General features: G+C 35.6%; 1 protein-coding gene across 2 annotated transcripts in view; it reads left to right on the top strand.

Annotated features, from left to right (window-relative positions):
* The window catches only part of VWA8 (von Willebrand factor A domain containing 8), a 393,780-nt gene that overhangs the window by 238,563 nt on the left and 137,295 nt on the right, over positions 1–17,922 (top strand). For both annotated transcript variants that reach the window (XR_010123553.1, XM_054445896.2), the window contains exons 27-29: positions 13,037–13,145; positions 14,910–15,048; positions 17,167–17,366. Coding sequence is in view for 1 of the 2 variants with exons in the window: in XM_054445896.2 (XP_054301871.2) it covers positions 13,037–13,145; positions 14,910–15,048; positions 17,167–17,366 (448 nt within the window). In the remaining variant the exon portion in view is untranslated. The remainder of the gene's footprint in view (positions 1–13,036; positions 13,146–14,909; positions 15,049–17,166; positions 17,367–17,922) is intronic.

The raw sequence follows: 17,922 nt of genomic DNA, 5'->3' as shown, positions 1-17,922 counted from the left end.
TTCTTCCTCAACTGAAATCAGAATATACTTGTCTGTTCAGTAGCGGTGATGTTATTTTTGTGTTCTTTGGCAAAATTCCCGAAAGAGAGATGCTGTCACTTTCCCTTTTGTTCTCCTGAAGAGTGCAGTGATGTTATCTATCTCACAGGTTTCTGCACATTTTTTAAAGGCCCAATGTGATGAGGTGAATTTAACTTGTCTTCTTTAATAAACTTTTGCTAAACCTGGTATTTTTAGACTGAGTCTTATTGGGTGGTTATTTTATTTTACTTGATCCTGCCATAATGGAGCTCTTCTTCCTTATCTGCAAATATATTCCCAGACCTTAGTACCAGGATCAGAATTGGCTACCTAGACCCTACCCACCCACTGCATTTGCCCCTTTCCACTAGTACATCCTGAGATTTGTTATTGCTCCTCTTTTAAGTTTCTAATACATGGGAAAGGACATGCCAAGAGAAGGCAAACATAACCAAATAAGGAAGTACACAGGAGAAATTATTTTTAAAAATACGAATACTATGCTTTATATGGGGGTTGAATTTAATTGTGACATTCGTCCTATAGAGAAACAACTGTATGTCATCTATGAATCAAGAAAAGATGATCATCCCCACACTCAACATGGGGATTTGGCCTATAGAGAAACAAGACAATTGATGCTATATGTGTGTGTGGCATGTACTAATGTCATTTTGTCAGTATTGTAGGGAGAGATAGGAGGATTTATGTTAAAATTGAAACTCTTGAATTTTAAATGTTGTTATTGGAAATATCTTTGTAACATATATATTTTAAGAGAATTAGGTCCAAACATCCAACCAAAGGCATAGATTATCTGCTATACTTCAATATAGACAACTATAAATATAAACTTTAAAGCAAAGTTTGCCTGTTTTTTCCTCAAGTGAACTTTTATATCTGAACTTTCTTTTATTTGGGAATAAACATGCTGCTAGTACATTAGCACTTCCAAATTAAAAAGTGTGTTACAGAATAATTTATGAAATCTGCTATACTGGGAAAACATTTGTTTTAAAGAAAGAAAAAAATGCTATCTTTTTCATGAAATTTCCATTTTAAGAAACGTATACACTATTTTATCTTAAATTTATATGTCACTCTAACTTTCCAGTTCTTAAGATGAGAAAATTGTCATTTCATAGATCAACAATGAAATGTAAATACTTCTAAATATAATTATAACAACAATAATGTTATGATTATATTTCATAATAATGGCAATAATGATGGTAGTACAATAATATTGATGATGGTAATAGAAACATTTATAGATAACTAAGTGCCAGACATATTTCCAAGCACTTTCTTTACATAAATGTATATAATTCTCCCAACAGACCTATGGCATATATATAATATTATTGCATCTTGTAGATGAGGAATTTAAGGCACAGAGAAGTTATGTAACTTGCTGGAGGTTAGAAAGCAGGAGTACAACTGGGCTATATGTAATATTAATTCCAATTCTAAGGATGATATAAACAGATTGATATGTAGATTGTAGGGAATTTCTAAATCAGAGTAGTTATTTAGATACTAAAAATTATCAATAGTTTTGGCTTAAAAGGACCTTGGGATTTTAAGTAACCAACTTGGAACTCATCATTGACCATGATGTCATGTACATGTAATATACAAATTCTTATTCTTCAAGGAGTTATAACAGATTCAGATGCTTGGATTTTAGCCATAGTTCAAAATGAAGAGTAACCACGAAGCAGATAAATAGAGACTTTTGGCACAACAGAGATCATTTTGGAGACCTCTTCATTCTCATTTAAGTTTTCTTTTCTTGTGACATATGGAGGATCAAGAAATAAAACACAAGGTGATTCACTTAGAAAAATAAAAACCTTAGAAAACTTTGTATGACTACTATATATAAGAAGTATACTAGCCATCATTTTTTCTTGATTTGGAACACAAAAGAAATTTATAGACTCTTCTCAAAGATTGTGGTAATTTTTAAAATAAGCATACAGAGAAATTGTCTCTACCCTCTGAAGTTACCTTCATGTGTTTTTCTCTCCCTGCCTTCTCTAGGAGACACACATTCTATAAAATATTTAAATGTTCATTCTCTGTGCTCCAAGTTCTTTGCCCTTGGATTTCTTTTTTAATGCTACTTACTTCATATTAAGCTACTTTTCCTCCCAGAGCATTCATTGCCTATTTGTCACTAGCAAACTAGCTATTATTTAACAAACATCCATTTCTATCAGTCAAATAGGAAAAAAAAAACTAAGGAAATTAAAATGTTTTTTAGATGTTGGCTTTCTTTATGATGATATTTACTAAATGAAGAATGGCATCCCATTTATTTTTAAAATTAATCAGCAAAAAGAAAATAAAAACTCCTGTAATATTACCATCCAGAAATAGCCATTGATAATCCTTCTAGACTTTTTCCTATGACTGTGTGTGTTATTTCATGCACTGAAAAATATTTCTTTCTAATTATTTTTATTTTCTTGAGTCTTTCTTTTTGACATAATAGAAGAGATGTTCCAAGAGTTCTTCTTAAGACACTTCATTCACAAGCTAATTTGTTGGAAAGAGAGTTATCAAAAATAAATTTGATTTAATTATGTCTAACACTTCTTTCCCATCTCTACTTTTTCTCCATTTCCCTCATTCCTTGAAATTTTAAACTTATTTTTTCTGAACATAATGAACAAGATTCATAAAGTATATGAGATGTTCTCATCAGGGTTAAAAACATTAGTATCAGTGCTTTGTGTCTTTATGCATAGGTTTAAATGTCATCATCCTTTTCAGACATATAAAAATGCTCTTGCCAGATAAACTGCACATCTAAAAAAAACTGTGATATGAGACTGTACTTTAAAAGTGTCCTGTAGCTGGAAAGGATGCCCTAATGAAGTCTTGTAGTTACTCCTCAGATTTCCTGTTGTTATGCATTTTCTTCCTGCCTTCTAATGCTTTAATTAAAAATTTTTAAATTTTGTTTTTCAGGCAAAATAAGATAACTTTGAATTAACACGTTCTAAGACCATAATAGCCAATATTTTTATTAAATGTAATTAACAGATTCACTTTTTAAACTATTTCAAAACACAGTGATAGCTGTTTGTAGTGATTGTTTTTGAGAGAGGCTCTAGAAAGAGAAAAGGATGCATCACATTTAGTAATATTTTAATTTTCTAACACGTGTATTATTTTCTACATTTTATTTGTAAAATGTCTATTGACTCTCCGGACACTGGAATTTTTCATTTTGTCCTCTTATTTAAATGAAAATTTTAAAGGCCTGTGCTGAAATTGCTGTTTCTTAGAACCTTTGCCTCCAGTACAGCAAAGCTTATACCACACAGCAGTGCCTACTCTAATGGCACAACATTGGCACTTTTGCCAACGGCAAGTGAAAAATCAAGTTAACTAGGCATTTCTATGGCATTTTAACCAGAATAAGTAAGTTTATGCATTGGTAGGTGTCAACATAAACATATCAAGTGAGGGTAGACATCACATTTTTAAAGCAGCAAAAATAAAAATAGTTGACATTATCAAGTCTTTATTAAGTGCTCTAAGCACTTTACAAATGTTAACTCATCTAATCTACATTACAATATTGTTTTTTCTATTAAGTATTTTTTTTCTATTATCTATTAGGTTTTGGGGTATGTACATTTGTGTGTTTGAATCTGTTTTACAGATTAAAAAACGGAAACTCAAGAGACCTTAAATAAATTCTACAACCAATAAGTGATAGAACGGGGCATTCAACCACAGATCTCTCTGGTTCCAAACATCATCTTTATGTTTAGTCCACTGTTTTCATGAGAAAAGCCATGCAATACAACATTAGATATGGAGATTTCAAAGATAATGGAAGCTTTAGAGTTGTCTTTCAAATTCTGTTTTCTACCATTTGGGAACATGGATCAGATATTTGCATTGAGGACTAGGCCCATTGTTTTAATTACAGTTTTCCTCATATTAATGCTATTTGTCATTGATTCCAGAAATTAATAAACATATCCCTTCTATAAAATCTGAGCAGATTATCTTAAATCTTTTTTTTATTGATACATAATATTTTACATATTTATGGAGCACATGTAAGTGTTTGTTACATGCATGAAATGTATAATGATCAAGTCAGGGTATTTGGGGTATCCATGTCCTTGAATATTTCTCATTTCTATGTGTTAGTGTCATTTCAAGTACTGTTTTCTAGTTACTTTGAAATATACAAAATATTATTGCTAAGTATAGTCACTCTAGTCTGCTATCAATCATTAGAACATATCTCTTCTACCTAACTGTATTTTAGTACCCATCAACCAACCTGTCTTCATAAGCCCCTCCCACCCACTCAACCTTCCCAATCTCTGGTATCTATCATTCCATTCTCTATGTCCATGAGGTAAGTTTTTTAGCTCCCACATATGAGTGAGAACATGTAGTATTTGTATCCTAAATCTTTTCCCTGCAATAAGGATTTGCTTTTGCTTTAAAAAAAAAAAAAAGTGTTTGCATTAACAAATTCTTCAAAATGAATAGAACAATTCTTTAAAAAAAATTTTTTTTTTTTGAGACGGAGTCTCGCTCTGTCGCCCAGGCTGGAGTGCAGTGGCATGATCTCGGCTCACTGTAAGCTCCACCTCCTGGGTTCACGCCGTTCTCCTGCCTCAGCCTCCCAAGTAGCTGGGACTATAGGCACCCACCACCATGCCCGGCTAATTTTTTGTATTTTTAGTAGAGACAGGGTTTCACTGTGTTAGCCAGGATGGTCTCGATCTCCTGACCTCGTGATCTGCCCGCCTCGGCCTCCCAAAGTGCTGGGATTACAGGCATGAGCCACCGCGCCTGGCCTGAAATTTCTTTTATATAGAATCTTTTACTTAGTACTATGATCTTCAAAATTATGATCATTAATATAATCACTTTAACAGATTAATCATAAATCCCTGTGCATTACCTTTGTACCTGTAAGTTGCTGTTAAGTCATTACAACTTAGAGTCGGCTTCCTTTGGGGGGCTAATAGCTCCTGTATTCAAAGAAGGAATAGACTACTAAGGACAAAAGAAGGTGTACTTTCTGTAGATTGGGTTCAAACAGATCTGGACAAACCTTTTTGGGGAGGCACTTCAGAGGATTCAGACTTAGAACAATGAATTAAATAGTCCTTAACGTCCTTCCAACTCATAGGTTCTGTCATCTACTGTCCCTAATTGAATAGGCAAGCCAAATAAGTAGTAACTTCCTTCCCTTATATCAGAGATGTAACCCTTACTTTTGATGCATCAACATATTTTAGTATTACCTCTGATTTAAGTAGCTGAGATTGTGTTTTCATTTGTGTGTACTGCAGTGTGTATTACAGGACTGTACTTAGTATTTATCTTTTCAGAGCAGTGCCAGATGTGCATATTTGCAGACAGAAAGCTTCATCTCTTTTGAATTTGTCCTTGAAAGGACATCTGCCTAGAATCGGTTTTCTGCTTTAAAAAGTTACATAGTTGTGCCATCAATAGCAGCTGCTACTTTTCTAACAAAGAACAACTATGGAGTCTTCAAAGAATCAGAGGCATCAAAAAGAACATCCCCCTGCCAGGGCCTCTCTTTGGAATACTTTTATTAGATTTCTCTTTGAAAGTCAGAATGATTATCAGTTTGCTGTTTATCCAACTAACGTAAAATATTCTTTGTTTAAAGTTTTGTGCCTTTCTTTCATTTTCCCAAATTATTATATGTCATAATTTTCTTTTTGTAGTCATAGTTTTTTCAAATAAGTTCTTGGTGTTGATCGTGGAGTTCTAAGGTGTACAATTCCACTCTGAATGACTATTTAATTTCATTTCAGAAAAGAGCTGTTTGTTTCAAAAATGATAAAGTCAACTTAATGACATCTCAAAAGTGCCATAAGCATAAGAGTGGTGATGAGTTTTATATTGTCATAGTCTTTGCCTTATATTCTCTTGGCATATTATGAAGTGGCTTCACAGCCATTCCATTTGCTTTTAGCTCATTTATGGGGATACAAAACGAATCTACATAGAAATTTTCAAGATCTGTGAATTTTCTCTCATGCATGCAGTAGCACAGAATGATTCTTGATCCCTGAAGCATTTAAAAGTGATGTTTTATGAAAGCCTGTCTCCTAGCTGAATATAAATCATCAATCCCCACCTGTAGCTATCCTTTCTAAATATACCTGCAAAGTAGAGTGCATCATTTGTTGAGTCTTGTAAGTGAAGGAAATGGTCGACATGTAATCAGAATGCAAAGGGAAAATTTACCATAGTAGTTTACAAATTGCCATTGAGGTGAGAAACAAGTAGGTCAAAATGTTGGCAGTTATAATATAACCAAGCATTCTTTCATTTACCAGACGCTTACTTAGTGGTAAACAACATATAGGGAGTATGAATTATAAAGGTGATGAAGACTCATGATCTGCCTTCGAAGCGATCACAATTAATTGGGAAAGCTGTCAGGTAAAAGACTGACTTGTAGCCAGGAGTGGTGGTGCATGCCTGTAGTCCCAGCTACTCAGGAGGCTGAGGCAGGAGGATTCCTTGAGCCCATAAGTTCAAGGCTGTGGAGCACGATGACTGCACCTGTGAATAGCCACTGCACTCCAGCTGGGCAACATAGCTAGACCCTGTTTCTTTAAAAAAAAAAAAAAAGAAAGAAAGAAGAGAGAGAGAGAGACAGAGAGACTCATGTGAAGTTAGAGCCACACAAGAGGGAACCAAGACTCAGGATTGCAGCCATCTGCCCTGGGGAAGAGTCAGTGAAGATAGGCTGAATCATTAAATTATTCTCCAGGCAAATAAAGAAGGGAAGAACACTGGAGACATTTTAAGAAAATATGGTGCATTTTGGAAATTAGAGGCCCTTTGGCAACTAACTCAGGGTTAAATGAGAGCATGCTGAGTGGTGAGGCTGAAAGGAAGAGATCAGAGTTTCAATCAGAGAACAACATGGTTACCTTTCTAATTTAAAAAGACTCCTTTTTGGTTTTCTAAAGGTAATAAACTGAAAGGTGGTGAACCTAAAGGCAGGAAGACCTGTTGCAAAGCAGTTGCAGTAACCCAGGTGATGAAGAATGAGGCCCACATTGTGGCCGTGGCAATGAAAAAGAGGTGCAACAGCGAGAGAGGATTAGGTGGCAGAACTGATAGATTCTGAATACTAGAGATCCAAATGAGTAAGATGTAAGGCTTACTCTCGATGCATTAACACTCTAATAAGGAAAACATGTAAAACTACCAACCTTATTATACAATGTTATATTCAAAGTGCTATATTCATAGTAGAGTTTTCATCCCGTGAGTCCTTGTGAGAAATACAGGAAATTTTTCTCTGGGAAAGTTTTCAACAACTGGGAGAGTTTCAGTCCCAGTTATTCTTGTCGTGGATGATTAGAAAAGGAAAGAACATAAGATTAGAAAATACTAAGATGCAGCTGATAAAGCAGATGGCAGAAAGAGAGAAGATTTTTTTCAGTGAAACGTGAAGAAAGATGAAGGAAACCCTGGCCCCAGAACTAGTCTGGCAACTTCTGTGAGGAGGAAGAGAGCCAGAGATGTGTGGAGCAAGCTGACAACATCTGCTTTGGCGCTGAGTGACGCTGGGCAACAGCACTAAACTACAGTGTCATTCTGGGTATCGGGGAGTATATTTGAGAAGTGCCTGCCAAGAATAGCAAATTTCCCAAAATCTTCCATCTCATACATCTAGATTACTGTGCATTTCTGTGATCTCTGCAGGACCTAGGTGGCAGAGGTATACAAGTCTAAGTTATGAAGTGGAAGCCATAATAGCTAAATGCAGAACCAAGCACAGAAAGGGAAAATATGTACAAATACTCACGTATACATCATTTGCAGCAAAGCCAAATTAATTTACCAACATCCTGTGAGATGGTAGGGAAGCAACATTTTGAAGTTTCTAGCAAATAAAGGAAGATATTACTGGGGATTAATAATGATATCCATTGTTATTAATTTAAAGTATGTAAAGGGGCATTTGTATTCTCTCTCTTTAATGTGCTCCCTTTTTCTTTTGGTACATACAAATTTTTTTTTTTTTTTTTTTTTTTTTTTTTAAGACTGAGTTTCGCTCTTGTTTCCCAGGCTGGAGTGCAGTGGCGCGATCTTGGCTCACTGCAACCTCTGCCTCCCGGGTTCAAGCAATTCTCCTGCCTCAGCCTCCCAAGTAGCTGAGATTACAGGCATGTGCCACCACGCCTGGCTAATTTTTTTTGCATTTGTAGTAGAGACGGGGTTTTTCCATGTTGGTCAGGCTGGTCTCGAACTCCCGACCTCAGGTGATCCGCCCGCCTCGGCCTCCCAAAGTGCTGGGATTACAGGCATGAGCCACTGTGCCTGGCCCCATGTAAAAATATTTTAAGGGATTTCTTTGTTTACTTCTGACCCGCTCTCTAAAATTTTTTCTCTCTCAGGTCTTTAATGTGAAAATTACAGATTCTATAGAAATTTATTCTAAGAGTTTCTAGGAGTTTTGTATGTATAAATTTATGTGGAAACTCAGAAGTGTAAGGAATTTATTTTTCCCAGAAAGGAATATAGCGGAGTGGGGAGTAATGCAAGGGGGAGTGACATTTGAATTGGCACTTGGGAATAAGAAGGATTTCACCAAGGAGGCCAGAGCAAAAAGGAATTCTAGGCAGAGGTAATGGTCTCCCGGAAGCATGAAAATGCATAGCATGTTCAGGAATAGCAACTAATAGTTTGAGGTGGCTGAGACTGAAAGGAAGGGATAAGCACAAAGCCAGGGCTATTCCATGAAAGGCTCCAGTGAACTTTGTTGGACAACTCAACTTAATTTTTGCCAGAAATTAGATTTAAAACATCAGGAATGAGTGAGGCCTGCTAAAATTGGAGTTGTTATTTTTCTTCTCAAAGATGGTAGTAATTGTTGAATTTTTGAGAGTTGGTGGAACAGCCCTGAAGGGTTCCATTATTCCCATGAAAATTAGTAGTTCTTGTGGTAAGGAAATGTTTTAGGAATTGTTGATAATAGGTATGTCAACAACTTCCAATTGCATAATGCCCCTAGAAAGATCCAAATCTTTTGCATGTGTTTTCTTTCATATTCCAAAAATAGTATTGGCAAATGTTCAGAGAAGGCAGAAATTTGCCAGAACATACTCTTTAAAACCCAGCTCACCTCTTTATGGAAGCAATCTTAGACAAATCTGTTGCATGTCATTCAGACTATAGTACTTGGCTTTGGTGTCCATATGCATCATGTTATGAATTGTGTGTTTTTTAAAAAAAGAAAACCTTTTTTGTTCTTTCTGTAACTTGCTCAAGTACTATAATTTGACCTGAGTCATAATTATGATACTCACCTTTCTTTTAGTCCAAACTTTTACTTCCAGATCCTTATTATCATCTCCACAAGGGATTAAGAAATGCCAAACATAGGAACTGAAATACTTCACTGTTTTAAAAAAAACATAAATTCATGAATGACATTGAAGATAAAAAGTAGTGCTATTTATGGGCCTTATGTTCCTCCTCCTTCCCCGTGAAATCAAATCCTTACATCATTCCAGCTAGGACTTCAACAAAGTTAAACAATACAAGTGACAAAGTCTTAAAGCCATGGAAAATGCCATTATTGTTTTAATCAAATCAGATATTAAAACTTAAGTCTGGTCAGAGTTGGATGACATAGTTCACTAAGGGAATAGAGGGCCTTTTGCTAGCTGGTTATTTAGAGTCTCCCCTAAATTAATGTTGATTATGTTTCAAATTCCAAAGCTTGCTCATTTACCGAAATATAATATAATGCTTCCCCTTTCCCCTGACTACTAACTTACCAAGGAAGAGAAAGTTAGTAATGGTCAAATTTTCCCACAGCTTATTCGGAGGTCTTAGTAGTGGAAAATAAATGAGGGTCTTGGGTTTACCTCAGTTTGGCCAGCCTAGAGCCTACAGTAAAAGTCCGGAAACAATAATACCCCATGTTACCAAGGGACAGGATGGAGTCAGTTTGATTGTGTAACTCCAGGACACCCTGTGTTATGTGTCTTTCAGTTTAGTTATTACTGCCAATAGCATCATGTTATGTGGTTCTGAAATAGATTCTATATAGGGTACCTGGAGGTCCTTCCCATACCCTGCCAACCAAACAGCCAGTGCTATTTTTATGTAGAGCCAGGCAACGTGTAATTTCCATGACTGTTACTTAGAATGAGTTGGCAAGTTCAAACCAGATTTTATGAACATGCCTGGCATTGTCAGTAAAATCTGAAAGTTGAGCAAAGTTACTTCTTCTCAAATGGATGAAGGTTTTTTATTTTTTTTAAGCATTTATATGATCATTTTGTAAGGTTTATGAAAGAATATATTAAATCAATTTTTTTAGGCTAGGTATCAACCAAAGATCGTTTTAATTAATGATCTCCCCTGAATTAAATTAAATTTGAAGATGTGAAACTGTTTCTGTTGTCTTCAAAGAACCAATTTGGGATGTATTCAGAGCTTGTTTTTATATGCTTTAATAAAGCGTGTGTATCTATCAGGGGATCTGTTCTGTTGGTAACTATAGATATTTTCATTCTGATTATTTATTTTCACTTCAGAGTATCAAGACAATGCAAGACTATAAAACTTACCAGTGACACTTCTCTCTACTCTCTTCCTTGAGCCTCACAGACTCCCCAAGCTGTAAGAAACTTTACAGATCATTCCCTTCATTTCACAAATGAAGAAATTAATATCAAGCAAAGTCAAAAAGAAAAAAAATTAATACTTAGAGAAAACAATGGACTTTCCCCTTCCCGAGTTTATATAGCAGGTTAATAAAAGAACTAGAACTAAAACCCAAATCTCTTGCAGTCTGTTACATTATGTCTTCTATGCTGGCAGAATATTAAGTGTATCTCCTTCTGTTATTTTTCTATTTCTACATTTGGAGCCCCAATTCTCCTTCGGTGAACTGCTGAAAGCAAGTGTGAAATATAGTTTATTCCCTAAACCAAGAGAGAGATCCCAGTCTATGTTTTGAAGATCTGGCCTATTAACACAGAAATGTATTTTTATTACATTCAAAAGAGAGAACACAGTAATTGTAAAACCCCTTTATTCCCCTAACTCAGTACCCTCCCCCGACCCCCGGCACACACACATTCTTTCCTGTTAAAAAGATGGAAGTAAGTGGGTCACCGATTGAGATAATTGTCCAGATACTTAAAATATATTTTAGATGATAGATTCAAAAGTGTGTGTGTGCTTTTGAGAGGTTTATGTCATATGACTTAGAAGAATTTCAATGTAAATTTCTTTTTAATTTCTTTCCTCTTGTGGTAAACATTAGCATTCAAAAGGGACGAAAAGCATATTCTACTAGAATGTTTGCTTCCATTATTTTATGCAAAAAATATCTTAGCCTTACATGATCTTATTAAGCATATGGAAATATTATGTCAGACTACTTTTTTACTGTAAATAAAATAATTTCTAAATATAAACGTGTTCTTTTAATGATCATCAAACTCATTCCAAGGATACATTTCAATTTGTAGCCATGTGCATATTATTTTTAAAGAGCTTTTAACTCTGAATCACTAATTTTCTAATGCATTAAATGACCAATCAATGGTTCCTATTTTAAAGACTCAAATAAAAGATAGTATGATTAAAAAGTGAAGACTTGGCTCACACTTGTAATCCCAGCACTTTCGGAGGCTGAAGCAGGAGGATCACTTGAGTCCAGGAGTTTGAGACCAGCCTGGGCAACACAGCAAGACCCTGCTTCTACTAAAAATAAAAAATAAAAAAATTAGCCAGGCATAGTTTTGCATGCCTGTAGTCCCTGCTACTCAGGAGGACAAGGTGGGAGGATCATGAGTCCAGGAGTTCAAGGATGCAGTGAGCTGTGATTGCACTACTGCCCTCCAGCCTGGGTGACAGAGTGAGACCCTGTCTCAAAGAAAAAAAAAAATGAAGACTTAAAAAAAATTATCTGCTGTTTTATACTTTAGTATTGCCATGTTGGTTTTGGCAAATCACCTTATTTGAAAGTCATTTGAAATAAAAGGGAATCTAAATACAGAATGATTCCATCAGAAATCAGCGTTTAGCTACCTTGGTGGATTAGTGCTGAAAGTGGCCCCACAGGTGCTTCTGGATGCCAGTAATGCTCTACCTCTTTGGGTACTGGTTATACATGTATGCAGAGCTGACATATTTATGTGGACATTTTAGTATGTATTTTATATTTTAATTCAAAGTGAAAAAAATTAAGATGCCAAAATAAAGTCTATGAAACTTGCCCTATACAACATACAAATGTGGAACTAGTAGTATGGTGTACTCTTCATTATTTGATTCCAAATTTAAAAGAATTGTCTGGGCACAGTGGCTCATGCCTGTAATCCCAGCACTTTGGGAGGCCAAGGCGGGCGGATCACCTGAGGTCGAGACCAACCTGAGAAACCCCGTCTCTACTAAAAATACAAAATTAGCCGGGCGTGGTGGTGCATGCCTGTAATCCCAGCTACTCAGGAAGGCTAAAACAAAAGAATTGCTTGAACCCAGGAGGCAGAGGTTGTGGTGAGCCAATATCACACAATTGCACTCCAGTCTGGGTAACAAGAGTGAAACTCCGTCTCAAAAAAAAAAAAAAAAAAAAAAGGATAGACTGAAAAAATTGATAGATTCCTCCAATTAAAAAAAAAAAGTTTTCCTATACTCTACCAGAAATTTAGATGTTAAATTACTGCAATTCAAAGGAGTATGTATGTAAATCAATTATATTTGTCATTAAGGTAAAAACAGGACCTTGCCTTACCTTCTTAGTTTCTGAAATGTGGGATCTTTTTTGTCTTCAAGTATATTTTAAACATGATTTTATACACTGTCTTTTAATAAAATGAAGTATAACTCACTTCTAAGTAAAGCGTTCTTCAAATTTATTTGTGTGGTTGATAATAGATGGCTTGTTATTTTTTTCTATGACTTGGATACAATAAGAAATATTTACTTTGCAAATCATCCTTAACAGGTTACCTCTGCCAGAACAGACGTTCATGGGCTACTGGACAATTGGTCAGGCAAGAAGTGGGATGCAAAAACTCTTGTGTCCAGTGGAAACTCATCATATAGACATAAAGGTTAATATCATCATTATTTTCTCTTAAAATACTGAACCTTATAAATTTTGCTGTATCTTCCCTGGAGATAATCCAAACAATCTCAGAAATGATTTGTTCTGATGTTATTTTAGCTTCTGCTCTAACTTTCAAATCAGGCTGGCCTCTCAGTAGATAATTCCTAAATGCTAGATAGATTTTCTAAAGAGCTAATTGGATGATGAGAGTCAGGTATGTTACATATTTTCCTAGGAAAGTTGCTCTGTGATATTTGTCTTGTGCTGATGGGATTAATACTTTGTGCTTTTTGATTTTTGGCCTCTTTTTAGCCACACATTGTTGCCAGGTTCAGTCTTCATGTGAAAGTAAAGGAAAGAACTGTCAGTTACTAGTTGTAACAGAAGTCCCTCTAGGTATTTCAAGCAGAAAGGAATTTACTGTGAGAAATTAGATACTTGTACAATCATTAGAAAGGGCAGCAGGAACCGAAGTTGAGGGGCAACACTGGACTCGTAATTTCAAGATCTGCTTCTGCTGTCATCCCTGCTGCTGAGGGCAGCACAGTAGAGCAGTGTCAGCAAACATTTTCTCTAAGGGACCAGAGAGTCAATATTTTAGGTTTTGTGGCCATACAGATTCTGTTGCAACCACTCAACTCTGCCATATAGTGCAAAATCAGCCATGGCAGGACGTAAACAAATGGAAGTGGCTGTGTTTCACCAAAGTTTTATTTACAAAAAAACACAGGCTGTGGTTCAGACCTGGCCTGGGGGCCATAGTTTGTCAACCCTTACAGTAAGACAAAGTGAAACACACCCAGACATGTGCTAATCCAACTGTTCATTTTTGTCAGAGCCTCCTTGTCTGCTATCACTGCAGGAAGATGGCCACTACCTGTTTTCTGCCTTCCAAATCTCATTCAAGTGCATTTAATTGGCAAAACCTAAATCATTTCCAGAACCCTTTTTAAAGAGAGTAAGAGAAATGCAGTTTCTTACTCCCTAGCCCTCAAGATATAGACTAGATAGAAAAGGGGTGGTGGGCGGGGGACATGGATGCCAATATCTAGTCCAAACATTTTTGATTAATTAAGGACTGTCGGGCATGCAAATCACTGGTTTTTGCTTACATTTATAGCGTTCTTTCAAGAAGTCTTATCTAAGTACCCAGAATTAATATTCTTAACATTATTAAATTAGCTCCTCTGCTTATATTTATATTGAATAATTATCACCATGCGTGAAATACTCTATCCTTCATAAGTCACCACTAGTGGTTAAAAGTAAGTTTCGTTTTTTAAAAAATTTCAAATGCCACATGTTTTGCATTTAATTTAAAATACCCAGGTTTAACCATTACATTTCTGTGTAATGACATAAAAATCCTTCTTCACAATGGAAATGTATCAGGCTCTGGCTCATTCATTTGCGAATTATTCTCCTGGTTGGACAGCTCTGCGTCCTGATATTTGGAGTTCAAAACTGGCTCTCGCCTTAGGAAGGAATGAAGAAATGAGAAATTCTATGGCATTTTACATCTGGTATATTTTGTGAGTAAAAAGAAAAAGTGAGAAATTAAATAAGATAGCACATGTGAAAGCATTTATAAGTGCAAGTGTATGATACTATTATTGTTATGAGTACTAAGCCTGTCAATAAATTGAAAAAAGATATAGCAGGATATTAAATACTTGAATGTTAAAGTTTATATTTTGGAAGAACTTTAGCTTTTCTACATTTTGGTGACAACCAAAATATCTTAACTGAGATAACTGCTTTATTATAGGGTCCAGCACTTATAAATATACAGGAGTATCCAATAGAAAGACATGAAGAAAGATCCCTAAATTTTACTGAAGAATGTGCCTCATGGAGAATACCATTGGATGAAATTAATATAATCTGTGACATTGCTACATCACATGGTATGTCTGCTTATTCTTTTGATCTTTCCTTCCTGCATATGTTTTTTTAAAAGACGGATTAAAATAATCTCTAGACATCAAAAAGTTTATGATAGACTTGGTGTCTGTCATTCTTGGATTGGATAGCAATTATATGTAATTTAGAACTAATTTCCTCTAACAACCTAAAAAAATGCTATTGTGGAATCCACATAAGCAGTGCTGAGTTTGTATGCATATGTCTGTTTCTCATTACAATTGTAGCACAAAGTTAAACACACCCAGGCATGTGCTAAAAATAGAAGGGAAAAATAAAAAGGAGAAACATTGGGTTTTTTGGCTGGGATTCCAGTTTGGTGATTACATGAACCATGAAAGTAGGGCTGGAGTGATTTGCAGTCATTAAACTTCTAATTGTAAAGGATGGCAAATAAAGAATGTGAATTTTTGGCATCCACACTTTTGGACTGTTGCCATTACCTACTGATTCATGCAGTGGGCCCTGGGTACATTTTGGCAGAAGTTCCTCAACTGCTGTCAGTTACTAAGGTGATATAAACAGAAGTGGTGCTGGGGGAAGGGAGAGAGTCTCTTAACTCGATAAGATGAGAATTGTTGAGACAAAAATTGGTATCTTGTCTTTGTGCCTGTAAGTTCTATTGATGTAGTTTATTCCACAAATCTATTTTAAATAAAAATATGTGTTTTTAAAAATTTACAGTTTTTCTTAAATTGGTAAAAGATAAATATAAATCTTGTATCTATATGTTTAAGACAAAGACTGAACTGCATTTAATGCCTGCAAAAAGAGAAAACAGTTAATGAGTTTATTAAGTACATTTCTGTTAACACTTTTACTGTATTCCCAGTGCCCTATATTATGCAATAAATGTTGAATAGAACTTATTTGTGTTGATAATGGAAGCATTATGAAAGATCCATAAATTATAAATTCTGTGGTTCCATCTGATAATTGAAATTGTAACATCTACAGTTTGCATTGTCTCCTAAAAAAATAGGTCTTTTTCAGTCCTTGTGTTGACTTGTGTTTCTTATCAGTTAGCTTATTTATTTAAATATACTATATCTTTATATATAATATGTGTGATATGTATAATATATCATTATATATAATAAATAGATATGATGCACACGCACACAGACACACATATGTGTTCCAGATTTTCCAGGGTAGTCCCAAATTTAAATGACGTATCTTATTGTCATATCTCATGTCTTAATTTGGGGTTTGGAAAATATGACCGTTGTAAAATAGATACCTGGGTGATAGGTGATACTGATACCATTTATTATGCAAAAGTAGCTTAATCCCTTGCTTCAACGGTGCCCACATAAGAGATTATGAGAAACAGTCCAGAGCCTGGCTACTCAAAAGGGAGGATCTCAAACCAGCAGCATTAGCCACTCCTGGGAGTTTGTTGGAAAGGCAGAATCTGAAACCCCACCCCAAACCTCCTGAAGCAGAGTCTGCAGTTTTATTAGATCCCCAGGTGATTCATAGGCACTTGAAATTTGAAGAAGCACTGACTTCTTCAAATGGAAGGAAATGGACTTAGGTACCCAGATTGAAAAGACAGAGGTTTTATAGTAAGAAATACTCAAATATGAACAAAAATTTGGAAAATAAGATCCATAGAGCTAAGATTTTTAAAATGGAATTACTTATTTACAGCAAGAAAATCTTAAAGAGCTAGCAACTATCTGGAAAATGCAAGATTAGCAGATAGAAGACATTGACCAACTGGTGTCCATCTGAACCAACAAGAGAACAGACCTTCACTGTAGCACTAAGCACGTTACTGTCATACAAGGAAGAATTTCCTGACATTGAGGATTGTTTAATATTTAATGGTTTTATCACAAGATATGACATTCTTTGGGGAACAAATAGATAATCAATTTTTTCAAGTAGATAGGTGTGACCTTATCTACATTTAGGGTCAAAACTGAGTTGTTTCTCATGGTCTTTTCAGCCTAATCAAGCCATGATACAAATCATCTGCTGAGTTCCAACTCTGTGTTCCAGCTGTGTATTCATGATTCAGTTTTCACTAGACCTCTTGGCCAATTAGAAAATTGGTTGCCAGCCACAAAATTAACACCTTTTTGTCATTTCAGAAAATGAACAAAATACTCTCTATGTAGTTACATGCAATCCCGCTTCCCTGTACTTTTTGAATATGACTGGGAAAAGTGGCTTCTTTGTGGACTTTTTTGATATCTTCCCAAGAACAGCCAATGGCGTTTGGCACCCTTTTATGACAGTGGCACCACTGGGAAGTCCTCTCAAAGGTCAAGTGGTTCTCCATGAGCAGCAGGTAATGCACACCTGGCTACAATTATGTGAAGAATGACTTACATGAAAGGCAAGAGTGATTAGAAACCTATAACTGAAAAGATGTGCTTTCATGATGATCAAGGAGAGGAGCTGGAGGGATGGGTCAGGAGTTGCATTTTATCAGTACCACAAAGGCAGGCTAATATCTTCACTTCTCTAGAGACTTCAACGTGACTTATACCTCTAGAAACAGGTAAGTCAGGGTTTTTCAACCTTGACACTATTGACATCTGAGGTCAGATGATTCTTTGTTATGAAGCTTACACTCACTTTGGGGAGATAGACAAGTAAACCAACAAATGAACATGCCAGTTTCAGGTAATGATAATTGTTACATATAGAAACAGAGTAATGTCCAAGGAAGTGATGCGGATGGGGTAGGAGGAATTGAGGTGAATGGTATTAAAAAGAGTGCTGAGATATTTCCTTTTAGGAGATGACATTTTATCTGAGAACCGAATGACGTTTTTTGGTAGAGACAGTCATGTAAATACACCAAAGGGAATACAGTGAGATCCATTAGTATCTAATGATGC

The sequence above is a fragment of the Pongo pygmaeus genome, chromosome 14 (genome assembly GCF_028885625.2).
Source record: "Pongo pygmaeus isolate AG05252 chromosome 14, NHGRI_mPonPyg2-v2.0_pri, whole genome shotgun sequence".
Classification (NCBI taxonomy): domain Eukaryota; kingdom Metazoa; phylum Chordata; class Mammalia; order Primates; family Hominidae; genus Pongo; species Pongo pygmaeus.
Note: the sequence above shows the minus strand (reverse complement) of the source record. Positions and strands in the feature narration are given on the sequence as shown.